This window comes from Anolis carolinensis, chromosome 2 (assembly GCF_035594765.1).
Source record: "Anolis carolinensis isolate JA03-04 chromosome 2, rAnoCar3.1.pri, whole genome shotgun sequence".
Lineage (NCBI taxonomy): Eukaryota > Metazoa > Chordata > Lepidosauria > Squamata > Dactyloidae > Anolis > Anolis carolinensis.
The window spans coordinates 302363242-302379307 of record NC_085842.1 but is presented as its reverse complement, the minus strand read 5'-3'; the positions used below and the strand labels follow the sequence as shown (position 1 = coordinate 302379307).

Below are 16066 nucleotides of genomic sequence, written 5' to 3'. Positions count from 1 at the left end.
AACTTCCTCACTGTGAGGGCTGTTCGACAGTGGAACTCTCTCCCCCGGGCTGTGGTGGAGGCTCCTTCCTTGGAGGCTTTTAAGCAGAGGCTGGATGGCCATCTGTCGGGGGTGCTTTGAATGCGATTTCCTGCTTCTTGGCAGGGGGTTGGACTGGATGGCCCATGAGGTCTCTTCCAACTCTACTATTCTATGATTCTATGATTCTATGATTCTATGTCCTGATTATGCTCCTCTGAATGTGCTCCAGCTTGTCAATATCTTTTCTGAACTGTGCTGTCCAGAACTGGACACAGTATTTTAGCCGGGGTCTGAGCAAACAGCATAGAGTTGTATATGTCATGACATATTATAATTTTGACACAATACTCCTCTTGATAAAACCTATAAGTGCATTGATCCCTCTCTTTTTTGGCCATTATATCCCATTGCTGACATATGTTTCAGTTGTGGTTTACTTAGATCCTAGATTGCTTTTACAGGTAGTTCCATTCAAGCCAGATGTCACTTATCATTACATTTCCTTGAATAAATGGACTATGTTACATTCATTTTTTATTTATTTTGTTTATTTTGGTCTAGTTCTCCAAACTATTAATTTTGAACCTTGAACTCTATTGATTCCACAGTATAGACCAGAGCTATCCAAATTGTCTGTCGTGACATATTTGTGTGTTGGCTGAGTATGTAGGTGTGTCATATGAACATAATAAGAAATCTTTGAGTCAATGTGAAATTAGCAATAAATCATAAATGAAAGTTTAAAAATATAAATGAAAGTTTTTCATTCGATATTTTGTGTCCCCATACATTTTGCTATTACAACTTATGTATGTGCCCACGTCTCTCATAAGGGCTTGGCTTAACTTCTGATTTGCTAGTAAAACTGAATTACAGTATTGTGAAATGATTCTTGACCAAAAATTGTGTCACCAACATGAAATATTGGTGGGATCTGAAAGACAGGGGCATGGAAAGGTTCAGTGTTTGTGCCCAACTTCAGAAGATGAAGATAGGAAAAGGTACAGGGTTCAAACTCCACCACCCACTTTGTGCTGTGATTGGAGGAGCTCCACTCATTTGAAGATTGGTGCTCCATGATTGGAGGAGACTTCAGCTCCTCTCTCTGGGACTGACAGTGGAAAGGGAAGTTATATTGAATCTTGCCCACAACAAGCTTTTCTGTTGAAATAGTCAGGCAAACAGCATTAAAATACAGTTTATTCTGGGATTATTGTAACAGTGATTTCAAGCCAAAAACAGCACTCCTGATATTATGTCCTTGTCTTATTAGATCAGGACAAACAAGTTATATCTATTTAAAAAAAACAGCTCACTTGAATGCATTATTTCCTTCTTAAACTCAGTTGCGCAAATCTTTGGATTGATCACTGAATGGAACATCCAAGATACACTAATTCTCTGTTGAGCCACTGACAGCATTAGCTCTGTAGTTCAATATATATCTGTTTCAAATAAAATAGATGCTTTGGCATGGCCAAGATGATTGTAAGCTTGGAGTGTGAAATCGTATTTCGTCTGGTCATCCAGAATGGGAAAAATACACTCAGAAGGCACACGGGTGTGTCTGGCATGTGGACATGTAATATTAGTCCTAGACAATCTGCGAAATTAAAGAAGAAATTGTGGTTAAAGGTTTTGTTTATAGACAATTTAAGTTTGTGTATACATGAATTTATATAAACTTAGGTACAGTAGAGTCTCGCTTATTCAACATAAATGGGCCAGTAGAACATTGGATAAGCGAAAATGTTGGATAATAAGGAGGATATAAGGAAAAGCTTATTAAATGTCAAATTACATTACGATTTTTCAAAATAAGCACCAAAACATCATGTTTTACAACAAATTGACAGAAAAAGCAGTTCAATACACAATAGCGTTGTGTAGTAATAACTATATTTATGAATTTAGCACCAAAACATTGCAATGTATTGAAAACATTAACTACAAAAACATTAACTACTAAAAGGCAGACTGCATTGGATAATACAGAACGTTGGATAAGCGAAGGTTGGATAAGTGAGATTCTACTGTATCTGCTGGTTAATCAATTTTAATATACATGCCCTCCTTCTGACATCTAGATATTATTACACTCATCCATCCACCTTTACAATTTTAGCTTTTGTGGATTTGATTATTTAGAGATTTGATTAAAAATGTTCTAAGAAAATATAGGTCCTCCAGTGTGATTCTATGGTCAACTTCCTCCAGTCATGCTACAGGTCCTAGGACCTCTTCACAGGGGCTTGATTTCAGTGGTGGTGTTTTTTTTTTTTTCCCCAGTTCAGTCATGGAGCCCAATGGCTTCCATCACACTCCAGAAAAGTACTTTTGGGGTGGCTCCATATCCCAACTGGAAAAAAAAATCCTGCCACCACTGAAAAATTGTTGGCAGTGGACAACAGGAGGCCCTACATCTTTCCATATGGAAACATGGGTGGAGCCAGCTTAAACAAGCTTCCCACCATGTGATGAGGTGGGGGAAAAGCCAGGATGGTGCGGGGCGTGGAGCAACAGGTCCCCACGTTCACTGGGTGGGCACCGCCAGGACACAACTATACTGGCTGATTCTGGCAGTGCATGTGACAAGGTCCCTAGAGATGTCTCTCTAGTAATTACCAGGTCCTCCAATGCAATTCCATTGACAGCTTCCAGAAGAAGATAATGACAGAGTTGTGCTGGAGAACTCCACATTGGTTCTATTATCCAAAGGACATGGGAAAACATCTATTGTTTAGTCCCAGTGGTCAATAGCTCAATTTCACAATCGAAATCTGGGCAGCTATTCATTATAGCAACCAACAAAACAAAAGGTGAGGTTGAGTTGCCTGAACAATAATTACCCTCTATTCCTGGGAGGAAAACTTATCCTAAGAGCAAGAAGAATGTAGATTTTTTCCCCAGGATTAATTTTTCCTTGCCCAATGTGACAGATCTATGCAGCTTCTCGTCTGAGTACTAACAAACTGAGTAAGACAAGGGCTCATGCAAAGATGTGTTCTTCAGTCCCACTTTATGCACCTTTCCCTTTTCTTTTCAGCTAATCCCTTGCTGTGGAGACTGTATCAAAAACTTTATATAACCAAATCACAGATTTTAACTGTAATCTACAATTATTTACAGACAAATATAGACTTACTGTTCAGTTAAGAAGTAGTGTGTTCCCCTTGAACCATACAACGCAGTTGGCCTTCCTGGTTCCCATTGGCACTTTATTTTCTCAGAACTCAACAGCCCACATGTAAATTTTTGTGGAGTATCAGGTGGATCTGAAGCATTAAGATGCATATACATTTTATTTTGTTGAAAGCTGTACTGCAATTTCAAATAAGTTGTATGACTTTTTCTTTAGGAATTCTGCATATACTCAACAGTGTGGTAATCCATGTAGAGCACTGACTAACTGGACTGCATGTATGAAGAACATGCAATTCCGATGGCCAGCCAATTTTGAGTTGGAATCAGTACATAAAACTGGCTCAAATCCTTCTGAAGAAAAACTATTCTAGTCATCTGAAACGTAGAGCAAGTCTCACATACGCAAAAAACTGAATAAAAACACTTGTGAATTTATGAGCTAGGACTTGTCTCCACTAACCCTAAAAGCTGATGTGGGCCAGAAGATGCTCAAACAACATCCAGAATCTTCCAGTCCTTAATGTGGGGCTAAATCAGGCTAAACTGGTTTAGCTCCATGTTTAGCAAATTCAGGGAATGCTCCAAAATTTGGGTGAAAATCAGGAGCAGCCTCACACTTTAGATAGTGTGGACTACCCAACCAGGTCCAATGTGAACTGGTCTGCTGTCCACATGGATCAAAGCTAAAGAGATCTGTAGAATTACTGGCCATCACCTGGTACCTATGCTGACATCAGAAAAAAAAACACTCAAAAATGTCCAGGAGCTCTCTTGCAGAGCTCTGTCACTGTGCAATAGTAGCAATGGGACAGGACAAGTAAGGTAATGCCCCAGGTGGCTCAACTAGTTTTGCCCCAGGTGGTCCAACTGGATACTGCAGTGCCACTGCTTGGAGATGTGTAGTGGTAGGTGTAGATGACTCCAAAGACAATCAGAACAAAATATTGCACATATGAAAGCTCACATATACTACACAGCATATGAAATAACTATACCAGTGGTTCCCAACCTTTGGGCCTCCGGTGTTTTGGACTTCAGCTCCTGCAGTTCCTAACAGCTGGTAAGCTGATTGGGATTTCTGGGAGTTGAAGTCCAAAACTCCTGGAGGCCCAAAGGTTGGGAACTGTCAATAATGCTACCAAACCCAGCCTTAAGACATCAAAGAGCATTAAAATAATATGTTAGTTTTCAAATTGGAGGTGTTTGAAAGTTGATGGATTATACAAAGTTAGATCTTTGACATCAACGCGCATTAGAATAACACAGCCCAACAATTTTTTTCTTGGTTGTCTTGATTTTTAGGCTTGCTCCTGGGGTTTTATGGGGTGTTGATTCAGAAAATTGTATTGGTTCTAGTTTCTTAGATATGGTGTACTTAATGACTAGAAAGTTTGTATCATAAATCTGTGGTTTTGGTATAAAATAAGTAGATTTTCATGTATTACATTTTTAATTTTTAACATGTTTCCTTTGTGATTTAAAGATGTTGATTTAAACATTACATTAAAATGTCCTGATTTTTTAATGGGTGAAGAGAGTGAAGAGTATATGGCATATGTTCTGTATCTTAAAAAGTAGAGCAGATAAGGGGAAACCGGTGCCATTTTTGTAATCATATCCAAAAACAGGATTGACATTTGAGGCACCAGAATGTGTGTTGGCCGGTGTAATCCATCACCTTTCAAACAGGTGGTATACAGATAATTCTTGAAGTTACAACCATCACTATATTCTGTTTATCCACTTATTTCTATATACTTACAGCCTACAAACAGAACAGTTCCATATATGGAGCTTGAGAAGTCATTTCCTGCTCGACACCATGCGTTAAACCCAGACGTGGGGGAAACAGCAATGTTTTTTGCATGGAGCGTTGAGCTAAACCTAGTGAGTCTTGCAGTCTGGCAATGTGAAGTTTGACATCCAGCAAAGCTCAAGCTAGTGATTCTCTCTGTTTTCTTCCATACACAGCAGAAAGTCACATCGGAACCTACTTCCACCACTCTGTCTCGAGGATACATTCCAAATTCTTTTCCTAAAGTCAAAAAGGGAAGAGTAAAAAGGGAAGCAGATTATTCTGCGACATTTGATCATTCCCCAATTAATAAGCTGGATATTTGAAAAAGGCATGGCTCTTTTTTATCCGCTAGCCCAGTACCTGTGTTCTCACCTATCTACTTCTGACAAAATATGTCCTCTCTTGGAATTTTCTAGATCATTGAGGTGATTCTTTAGTAAGTTTCTGGCAGAAATTAACATAAGTCTTATTGGGGATCCTAGAAAATTCCTAGTCAGGATACCTCTTTAGGAATTTTCTAGCTCCTTCAGCAAGATTCATTTCCATAGGGTTCACAATTACGCATGATTTCTTGCTTCTATGGTAAATTCTGGAATGAATTCCCTGCAGATACAGGGGCTATGCTGTACTTCTCTTGAAGTTATTCTTGGGAGTTATTCCTAAACTCAGTCACGCTAAACAAATAGACGGTGTGGCAAAATTGAGCTATGAGGGAACACTTCCAAAACAACAGTTCTGAAACAGACATGCTGCAGTCAACATACAAGCTGTAGTGAATCCATGCTGGAAGCAAAACAATCTGAGCTTTTATGATAGGGTGGTCTTATGCTGATCAGTGGTTAACTGCCTAGGGTAAGTACCCCTCTCTCATGAGAAAGATTCCAGAATACCTAATAGAACCACCAAGTACACACACACACACACACACAAACATTTACCATCAGGAAGGAAGATGGCAGCCTGTGTATATTGCTCTAATGCAGTGGTTTTCGACTGTGGGTCTCCAGGTGTTTTAGCCTACAACTCCCAGAAGTCCCAGTCAGTTTACCAGCTGTTGGTATTTCTGGGAGTTGAAGGCCAAAAACATCTGGGGATCTCAGGTTGAGAATCGCTACTCTAATGCTACCATGAGAGTCTGGCTGCGAGAACATATATCCACACCACATTACAATAATATATTGATACAATTTTAACATTTCTATGGAATTCTGGGATTGGTAGGTTCATGGTGAAGAATTTAAAATTTTCTGCTGGTGCTCCAGTGCTATAGTTCTGTGCTAGAGAAGGTGAAATCCCTCACCAAAGTGCAAATCCGAGGATTCCATAGTTTAGAGCAACTGCAGTTGAATTGCTGTCAAATGTCTATAACCATGCAGTGTGGTTACAGCCCAGAGATTTAAGCCCTCATTTACTGGTGAAGGGAAGCATCACCATATGAAGCATATGAAGCATATGAAGGGAAGCATCACCAGGCATTAAATCCATGAGTCCATCTACAGCAATTGTTCACAACATGTGGGTCACCAGGCAGTTAATGTATGTGAACTGTAGTTTGTAAAATTCACAAAGCAGGCAGTTTGACCTGCTACTGGAAAACCCAGCCAGTTTACCAACTGTTAAGATTTCTGCAAGTTGATGGCCAAAACATCTGGGGTCCCACAGGTTGAGAATCATTAATCTACAGTATAGAATGAATGCAGTTTAACAGCTCTTTAACTCCCATGGTCTGGTAGTTACATAAGACCACTTACTACAATGCAACCTGAGCCCTGCCACATGCACAATGGAGGACCTTCTTACAGCAACACCACAGGCTCTTGAAGTGACCAGCTTCTGGCCAAAGGAAATTTAGCATAATGCTAAGGTTTTAACTTTGTTTGTGGTTTTTATACATTATTATAGCTGTATGCTCAATTTGCTTCTGACACGATAAATAAACAAACTACCATGGCTCAATGCTATGGAATCCTGGAAGTTGTAGTCTTATGGGGTCTTTAGCTTTCTCTTCAAAAGATTGCTGTTGCTTCACCAAAGATTCCCTAGCATGAATCATAGCAATTAAAGTGGGGTCAAATTGCATTAATGCTACACAGTGTAGATGTACTCCAAGGGCAAATGCTTCCAATTCTTTTGTGAAGAGGAATTTGGTGTGGAATCACCTTGACCTGGAATTGCAGAGGTTCACAAGACACTCTTCCTACTTCTGAAGCATCCCTTGACCTTGGCTCAGGACAAGGCAGAAGAATTCTGACGCTATTTCTCACACTCACCTCTCCCAATTTCTCACTTGCCTTTTTTGAGCAGTAAAAAGAGAGAAAAGCTGAGCCATTTTTGTTAAAGAAAAAAGTGAACCCAATTGCTAAATGGCTCAGCCGCATTGCCTTACCGGGAATACTCCAAATTCTACTCCATTTACTCCACACCTTAGTCCTAGCAAACCGTGCGCGAATTCTGACATTGTGTGTTGTACAGTTCAAAGGGAGGTTTGATATCCATTGCCAGTGGAGAAGATTATCATCACCAGTTAAAGTTGTTCTGTATATCTCCTAAAAATAGATAAGAAATACTCAGATAATGTCTCAAATGTGTGATTTCATACCATTTCAGCTTCAAACTGGCACTGAGAAATCATGTTTAAGATCCTGGTAACACAACTATCAGACCATATTTTCCCATTTTGGACATTTGGTTTCCTTTGTGCATCAGACCTAACTAGGGTCTAACAACATATTCCCAAAGATGAATAGCTGGCTGTAAACCTAGCATTTGCAACCACCATTTTGTATGCTGGAGGACAACTATGGAAGCATTTTGTTTTACTTTTCATCTAGTCCAGGAATTGAGTGCAGTTTCAAAACAAGCCAACTTTATAAACTGTTGCCCTTGAAAAGCGGCTGGTTAAATTAATTAACAAACCATAATTCCAGTTTCAACTGCCATCTGGTGTTAGAGATGGGGAATTGGGGACTGCGAGTGTTTCTTCCTGCATTCTTTTAAGCCATATAAATAATGTTTTTTTAGACCATACCCATCTATGTGACATTTGACACATCACTGCAGGGATTTATATTGTTTTACTGCAGTTGGGTACAAGATGCACAGCTGAATCAAAAGAAAGAATGGAAACTGGTGAATAGCTTGTGCATGTAGAAATCCTTGAAGCAGCTTTAAAAAACATTGAAATATTGCAAACTGCTGTTTTTATGAAGGAACACATGAAATATCAGTGCAGAATAGAAGTTAGGGTTGTGCATTTGTATAAAATTACTTACCATTTCTGTTTGTTCCATTTGTATGGCCCCGTTTCTGTTTCCGTCTGCCAATTTTTTCATACCTTGAGTAGCAAAGTGCCAGGTCCTGTAAGCTGGGCCTATGAGCCATTGAGTGGTCAATGGCTCATAGGTCTGGCTTGCAGGGCCTACAGTCAAGCGCTCAATTGTAGGCCCTGCAAGCATCTAGTGCTCGATGGCTCCTAGGCCCTGGCTGCTGGCCCTATAGTCGAGTGTTTGACTGTAGGCCCAGCAGGCAGGGCCTACAACCAAGCATTCGATGACTCGTAGGCCCTGGCTACTGGGCTTACCATTGAGCGCTTGACCGTAGGCCCGGCAGCCAGGGCCTATGAACGTTGAGTGCTTCATGTCTTCTAGGCCCAGCTCGTAGGGCCTACAGGTGAGCGCCGAGTGCTCAATGCACATAGGCCCTGCGAGCTGGACCTATGAATATCGAGAATTCGGTGCTTGACTGTAGGCCCTGTGAGCTGGGCCTACAAGCCATCAAGCACTCAATGGCTCATAGACCTGGCTTGCAGGACCTACACTCTCTCGACTATAGGTCTTGTGAGCCAGGCTTATGACATATTGAGCACTCAATGCTCATAGGCCTACGAGCATCGAGCGCCCGGTGCTTGGATGAAGGCCCTGTGAGCCAGGGCCTACAGCCAAGCAACAAAAATCAGCTGGCCAAACAGCTACCATTTAAAAAATTCATCTCACTGTTTCTTTTGTTCCCGTGGGATCGTACCGTTCTGTGCAATCCGAATGGACTAAACGGTACAAAACCATGAAAGAAATAGATGAAACAGGATTCGAGACCAATCCTACTAGAAATATGCTAAGTAGTCCATCCTTGGCCTTCTGTGTATATACCAGATGCATTTTGTATTTTCTCCAAGAAAATCACAAACTACACTTTTTATCATTTTAAGAGGAGATGATAACCTCTGTTCTATGAACTTCCAATGAGCTCTGTAGGAATCCATAGCCTTTATTTACACTTTTAACCATTACATGAAGTGAGGATAATGTATGATCTATGGATGTGATGTTAAAGAGCATCTACGAATGCCTCTATTTAACACCTAGAGAGGAGAACATTTCTGATACAAATATTACAAATTCTAGCATTTCTCTCTATCCTGTCTCTATCTCACACACAGACCCCATTCAAGCCAAGAGTTTTCTGACTGGTAGGGCAAATGGGCTACCAACCATCAAGCTAGTCACATAACTTATTCTCTAAACTAGTTGAAAGATACAATGTTTCCTTAGATCTTGCAAACTCAGGGAAATCCATATAGTTTTTATCCCAAAATATTATTCTGTCAGCTCCTGGTATGACCAGCGACTTTTATACCAGTTCCTCAGGTTGGTTTTAACTCAGTATAAAATCAGAGAGTTTTCATTCAGTCAGTCTGGATGTATTCTCTGAGGTTGCTGGTTCCAGCTCCAGTGAATATTCCCCTTGGATTCCCCTCCTGGGAAGAACTCCATCAGTCTAATCAGTTCCTATTGACTGAACCAATATCATGTGTACTTTAGTTTTATGAAAGGATTCTCTCCTTTTTTAAGAGCAGGATTTCATAGTAATCTTTGAGATGGATTAAACAGATAAAAAATGGAATGACAGTAAAAGGACTCAACTTACTAGCAGCACTGGTTTTTCACGCAAGACCTGAATTTCCCAAATGACATTAGTTTCAGCTGGATATGCTGAACCACCATCGTACCATTCCACGTCCAATGTATCAGATATATATTCAGCAGTCAATTTGTAAATTTGTGGAGTTTGGGGAACAATATCTGGAGGGAATGAAAACCCATTTTAATGCTGTTCAATGACAATGCTCTCTAAGTACAAACTAATGGCTTCCTCTCCCATTCTCCTTCTTCATTCACTGGGAAATCAGAAGTCATCCCAAAACAATCTTTAATTGTGGTGGCTTAATGCAAGAGAAGGACAGAACTCTTAGCTAGATGGAAAAATTGTGTCATGCAACATCTCAGAACCAAAATTCAAAACAAGGAGTGATTTGAATGGTAGAAGTCCACTATCAAGCAAGAGTTAAACAAAAGTCATCTTTTCTTAATAAATACCATGATTTTTGCCTGTTATGTTCACATTGCAAGCTACACCTGCTTAAGCTCTGTATTCCCCACAGCTATAAACGGGGCATGGGAGGGCACTACTGGATTCGAGAACCCCCCAGCCATCAAAACTGGTAGCTGTGTTGGCTGGTAATTCCTAGGAATTGCAAATATCTCCAAACTCTGGGCAAATCTGTGTCTTTAAACCTTCCAAGCAAGTGGAAAGAAGCAAGAATTTTTGTTCAATATTTTTATGGTTTGGTCCCTTTTGTTGGGTGCCTCTCAAGCCACATACAGACTTTCTTGGGTGGGGGGTTCACTTACTTTACAAGCTAGTTAAGTAATGGGGGAGAAGCAGGTTTTGTGACATTATATGCAACACAGACAATCATCTTTCAGATTTTCAGATTTCTGATATCTTTAATGCCTTTTCTATTGGCTTTGGATATTGTGAGAACTGTTATAGGCATGCTCTCTTTTTTAAATCAACGGTGTAGTATTACCCCATATGCACGAGGCCAATGTTTAGTTTCACTTACCCATGTCATTCATATATATATGCATGTGTGTGTTTAATACATACATACCAACATTTTATAGGTCCTCCAGTACGATCCTATATTATGCTTCCACTGGAGGTTAACCATAGTGAAGAGCTAGGAAGGCTAGAAAGATATTTTTAAGGCATTTTCTAAGTTCTCCAGTGCAATTCTATGGTATGCTTTTGCCAGAAGTAATTTGTTTCAATAGATGAGATTGGGGCAACAGCAGTGAAAGCGGATGTTTCAATACACACATATGCATGCATAGCTGTGTACCTCTGGACCTATAATGATGCATTACATAATATGTAATTTTGGACAAACTACATTAAAGAGACATACAATTTATCTCCCAAAGAAATCTCAAAGAACAGCAGTTTTATAACTCTAAGCATGTTTCACACTCAAAGACATAGAACCTTTTAAACAGCCTCATTTGAAAAAGTGAGAATAAGTTTCCATTTTTAATTTTTAATTATTTTTTGGCTTCCTGGTCATTGAAGTTTAAACTATATACAATGCTAAACCTACATACTAGAACTTTAGCCAGCCACCACAAGAAGTTAAAAATCATTTTACAGCCCATCGTTTTAAAGTTTTTCAGACCTAGAAAATGCCCTTTTAGAAAGCCAAGATTCCCTTCAGAATTGCAATTACCAATTTCAAAGCTTGTGCACAAGTAAATGCAGTAAATGCAATCATATCAAGAGGTTAATGTATGTTCTCTTATGTTACTCCCCTACTGATCCAGCTACTCACAACCTCAATTAAAGAAATCAGTTTTGGCTTTATTTTTGCCTGTCTTTCTCTTAGCGTGGGACCCAAGACAGGTCACATCAAAGCAATCCATGCATTTAAAAAGAATTAGATAGCAACAATAAAAAACAACTCATAATAAAAAAAATAAGAAGGTATAACATACCCGATTAAAAGATCCTTCTACCACCATAACCTAAAAGCCAGAAGCCTCTCTAAATAAAATGTTTTAGCCTCTTGGCAAAAAGAAAGTAATTCTTTGTTCCTTCATGTCCTTATGAAAGTACTTAGTGTATCATTTATGATTAATATGAGACAGAATGCAGTGAAACAACAACATTAGGAAGATAAATATTAAAATGGACCAACCTGTTTTCTGACTGTCTACCAAATGGTTCAGGATGTAGAGATGGGCTATTGCCAGTGGACACCATGGGAATTGTTTGATCCACATCCTCTTAAATGTTACTCTGAAGAAATGGTCAGCTCACCAGTGGGGTTCTAATCATCAAAAGAAAACAATTTTTGCATTTTACAGCAATGTTGGTGTTTCACCAAGTACTATAGTTATTTATTATACCCACTGCTTCTTGGGAGTAATGTTCCTTCTTTAGGACCCTTTAAAACACAAGAAAATATATCAAACATTAATCAAGAAGCATAATGTTTTTAAATTGTTGATTTTAGCTTGTTCTTGTAAGCCGCCCCGAGCCCTAGGGGAATGGCGGCATATAAGTTTGAATAAATAAATAAATAAATAAATAATGCGGTAATATGCATTGTATTATTCAAGCCTGTAGCAAGCTCCTTCTTTATAGCATATACTAATGCTAATTATACTAATACCTTTGATTTGTAGTCAATATGGTGTGTTGTAAGAGCTTACAAGGTTTACATGGCAAGCATGTTAATATTATTATTATTATGCACTCAACCCTGTTTTTACCATGTAACCCCTCTGCATTCTGCCTCAGCAGCTAAAAGATATTCACATCAACATTTATTTATTCTTCAAGGTAAAGGTAAAGGTAAAACCTACCTCAGAAGACTAAAACAGACTCATGAATAAATACATCAGAGCTCTAAAAACACATTTATCTTTTAAAAAGGATTTTAAAAATGGTACAGCTAGTTTACTTGTGTAGCTTATGTTCCTTTTAGTGATGAAAAACTACAAAACCAGACAGTAGCCAGAACTCTTCTTACAACCTTCAAATGGCTCCAAGTGGGGATAGATGTTACTGAGTCTTAAAAGAATCATAGAATCATAGAATAATAGAGTTGGAAGAGACCTCATGGGCCATCCAGTCCAACCCCCTGCCAAGAAGCAGGAAATAGCATTCAAAGAACCCCCGACAGATGGCCATCCAGCCTCTGCTTAAAAGCCTCCAAAGAAAATCAACCTCTTTTATTTTTGAATAATGCCTCTGGTGACAATGCATGCTACAATACAAACAATTAATACAGGGATGTTATTTATTTTCATCGAGGACCCTGTCTGCTTCATGGTAGCCTTCAAAGGGCCATTGAACCCACAAACAGAGAATACGTGGATACAGAGAGCCAACTATAGTGTTGTTGTTTTTTTACACAATGGTTAGTACTCTCTAGTTTTTATCCAGTTTTTGTTCCCAGGTGTTATTGAACAACAGCTCCCATCACTGAGGTTGGGGAGAGGTTAGAGGACAATTCTCATCAGCTCTGGCCATGATGTTTAATTATGAGGAATACAAGAATTGCAGTACAGCATCTGGAAGGTCACATAAAATGACATGATGGGTCAGATTTGGTCCACAGGCCTTGAGTTTGACACACGTGAGTGAATACATCAGCCAAATTCTAATACAGATGGATAAATTCACTTGCTAATCCCAACTAAAGTATACCCATCAAACTAGTTACTGAATGGACAATACATGTAAATGTCATTAATTGAATGCAGCTACTATATTTGAGCTCCCGGTGGCACAGCAAATTAAACCGTTGAGCTGCTGAACTTTGTTGACTGAAAAGTTGGCAGTTTGCATCCGGGGAGTGGGGTAAGCTCCTGTTGTTAGCCCCAGCTTCTGCCAACCTAGCAGTTTAAAAAAATGCAAATGTGAGTAGATCAATAGGTACCGCTCCATACAGTAATGCTGGCCACATGACCTTGGAGGTGTTTGTCTACTGAGAACGCTGGCTCTTTGGCATAGAAATGGAGATGAACACCAACCCCCAGAGTCAGACACGACTATACTTAATGTCAGGGGAAAAGCTCTACCTTTACTTTTTACTATATTTGGAACCTGGGTATTCTGGGTTGTTTATCATCACCATCACCATCACCATCATTTATACACTGTTTTTTTACCAAAATGGGACCTAAGGCAATTATTTCAATTTATTTTCAAATTTAATTTCAAAATAGGCAAAAAAAATTTTTTTTAATTGTTTTCAAAACATCAGGAAAGAAATGGCAAGTTTGATAGAAAGCTATTTTAAATAGCATAAATGTCACATTTCCCCCCAATATTTTTGAAGTGTTTAAAACTATTGTATATGGCTTGCACATCCCTTTGCAGTTAAGCCACTGGTGGTCTTGAGAAGGCAAATGCAAGAAAAAGATCTGGTGATAACATATCGAGCTCTTTCAGAAATCTGATCATTTCCAAACCATGGATAATTTAATAACAACTTGCAGAGAGACTTACAGTTCTGAAGACAGAGGCTGATCAGATCCTGCACTGAATACGCTATGTATATTGCGTTTCATTCACAAGGAAATGGGTGAAAAAGTATTGCAAGAGCAGGTGGTATTGTTGAATGCCCAGAAAAAACTCTTCAAGGAACAAGTGTCACCTCTTTCAGTGAAATGAACATTTTTAAAGGGTAAGGTACAATTTGTTCAATAGCTGTCATCCTGCTTTGTAACAAATTTCTGATGCAATACCCATCCTGGTGAGACATTCTAATCTCCTACTTCACTCAATTTCCTCCTTGGGAAATAATTAAGAATATACAACTGTTTCCTTTACAAGTACATGCGCATTTTCAAGGAAATAATGATGCTGCCCATATTAGGAACGGTGAAGTCCTGATGGGAATCACTAGAGTGTCCTGGAAAAGGACATGGATCATTGACTGGAACCTTGACCAGGGTCATGCTACTCTATGGATTTTTGCTGCCAGTCACACTCAATGTTTTGCTTTGTCATTTTTCTTTTATGACAGACACTTGATTATAATTATATACAGCCCTCCATCAGTTTCCACTGATTCCGAATCCATGGCTTGATGATATTCTCCTCACCCCCACCCCCAGAAAAGATATTAAAAACCCAAACCTTGATTTTACCATTTTATATAAGATGCACTTGTTCTCTACAGTTTACTCTTGAGGAGAATAGGTGAAGTGATGGCTGAAAGTTATGTAGATTTTTTCTTCCTTTGTGCTTGTTTCTAGTTTTGGCTATATCCCATGTTTCTGCTAGATCCACCTCAATTATTTATTCTTAACAGATATGTTTCTTTTTAAGTGGAATACAATTTGTTAGGAACTACTGTTTTGTAATTTAAAGTGTGGATGTGGTGTTATATGTCTTAAATAGGTATTTGAGTCCTGAAGGAAAGTTTTCATGATTGCATTCAAAACCTGAGTATTGTACAAAGTAAGGCTATAAATGTTTATTCAGAAGCAAGTCTAACTGAATTTAGCAAGAATTGCTCCCCATTAAGTGGATATAGGATTGCAGCCATAATCGTTCTTGCATTTCTGGTTTCAAATTTCATAGAGATCAAAATGAAATTTCACAAGTTGTCAAATCAATACTATTAAATGCATCTTACTTCCAGTTATGAAGTACAATGGCAGGTTTGCTTTTGCCTTAAGGAACAGATCTCCAGACTATGTGAGCCTTGATGAAATGAAAGACTTTTGATCCAAGAATATCATAGAATTGTGCTGGAGGGCCTAGAAAATATTTTGTGGAATGTGGATAAATGAAATCATGGACATTGACTGATGGATACAGAGATTGTATTGTATGCTGTAGAACGCTAATATTGTCTGCTCCAACTGGCAATCATGGCTCTTCAAGATCTCAAGCAGAAAAGGATCTTTCTCATTGCCTGAACATTTTAATAAGAGATGTTAGGAACTGGACCTGAGGCCTTCTGCTGCTCTACCACTGAATGATCAACTTTCCCTGATAAACAACAGGGAGCATTTATTTATATCATGGCCTGAATGGGGACTTCCTTTGGGCAACTGGAGGTTCAATCGTGGTGTTTGATGAGTAATATCAAAAGGGTTTCTTATCGTTTTATTAAAAAAGTTGTTTCTATTAATGCAAAATGTGACAGTGAAATTAACCCAGTTGAAAACCCCAGCTTTCTAGAATTTTTTGGTACAAAACATCCCAGATCTAGCCCACAAGACATCCTGGATTCAGCCCGTGGGCATC

At 39.0% G+C, this 16066-nt stretch overlaps 1 protein-coding gene across 1 annotated transcript; it reads right to left on the bottom strand.

Moving 5' to 3' along the window:
* Positions 1-1203: 1203 nt before the first annotated feature.
* Positions 1204-15109, bottom strand: LOC100561653 (leukemia inhibitory factor receptor). The gene is made up of 7 exons (XM_003224251.3): positions 14315-15109; positions 11994-12125; positions 9887-10041; positions 7350-7509; positions 4928-5200; positions 3167-3296; positions 1204-1624 (listed from the first exon to the last, which is right to left on the bottom strand). Exons 2-7 carry the CDS (start codon positions 12076-12078, stop codon positions 1456-1458), a joined length of 972 nt encoding a protein of 323 aa, XP_003224299.2. The 5' UTR covers positions 12079-12125; positions 14315-15109; the 3' UTR covers positions 1204-1455.
* Positions 15110-16066: the final 957 nt, after the last annotated feature.

Excerpts from the sequence above, each read along its gene's own strand:
- LOC100561653 (XM_003224251.3), bottom strand. The coding sequence starts at position 12,078 with ATGTGGATCAAACAATTCCCATGGTGTCCACTGGCAATAGCCCATCTC. Across the intron at positions 7,510-9,886 it reads GTGAAAAACCAGTGCTGCTA|GAGATATACAGAACAACTTT; the intron begins GTAAGTTGAGTC and ends ATCTATTTTTAG. Across the intron at positions 3,297-4,927 it reads AACTGTTCTGTTTGTAGGCT|ATCCACCTGATACTCCACAA; the intron begins GTAAGTATATAG and ends TTAATGCTTCAG.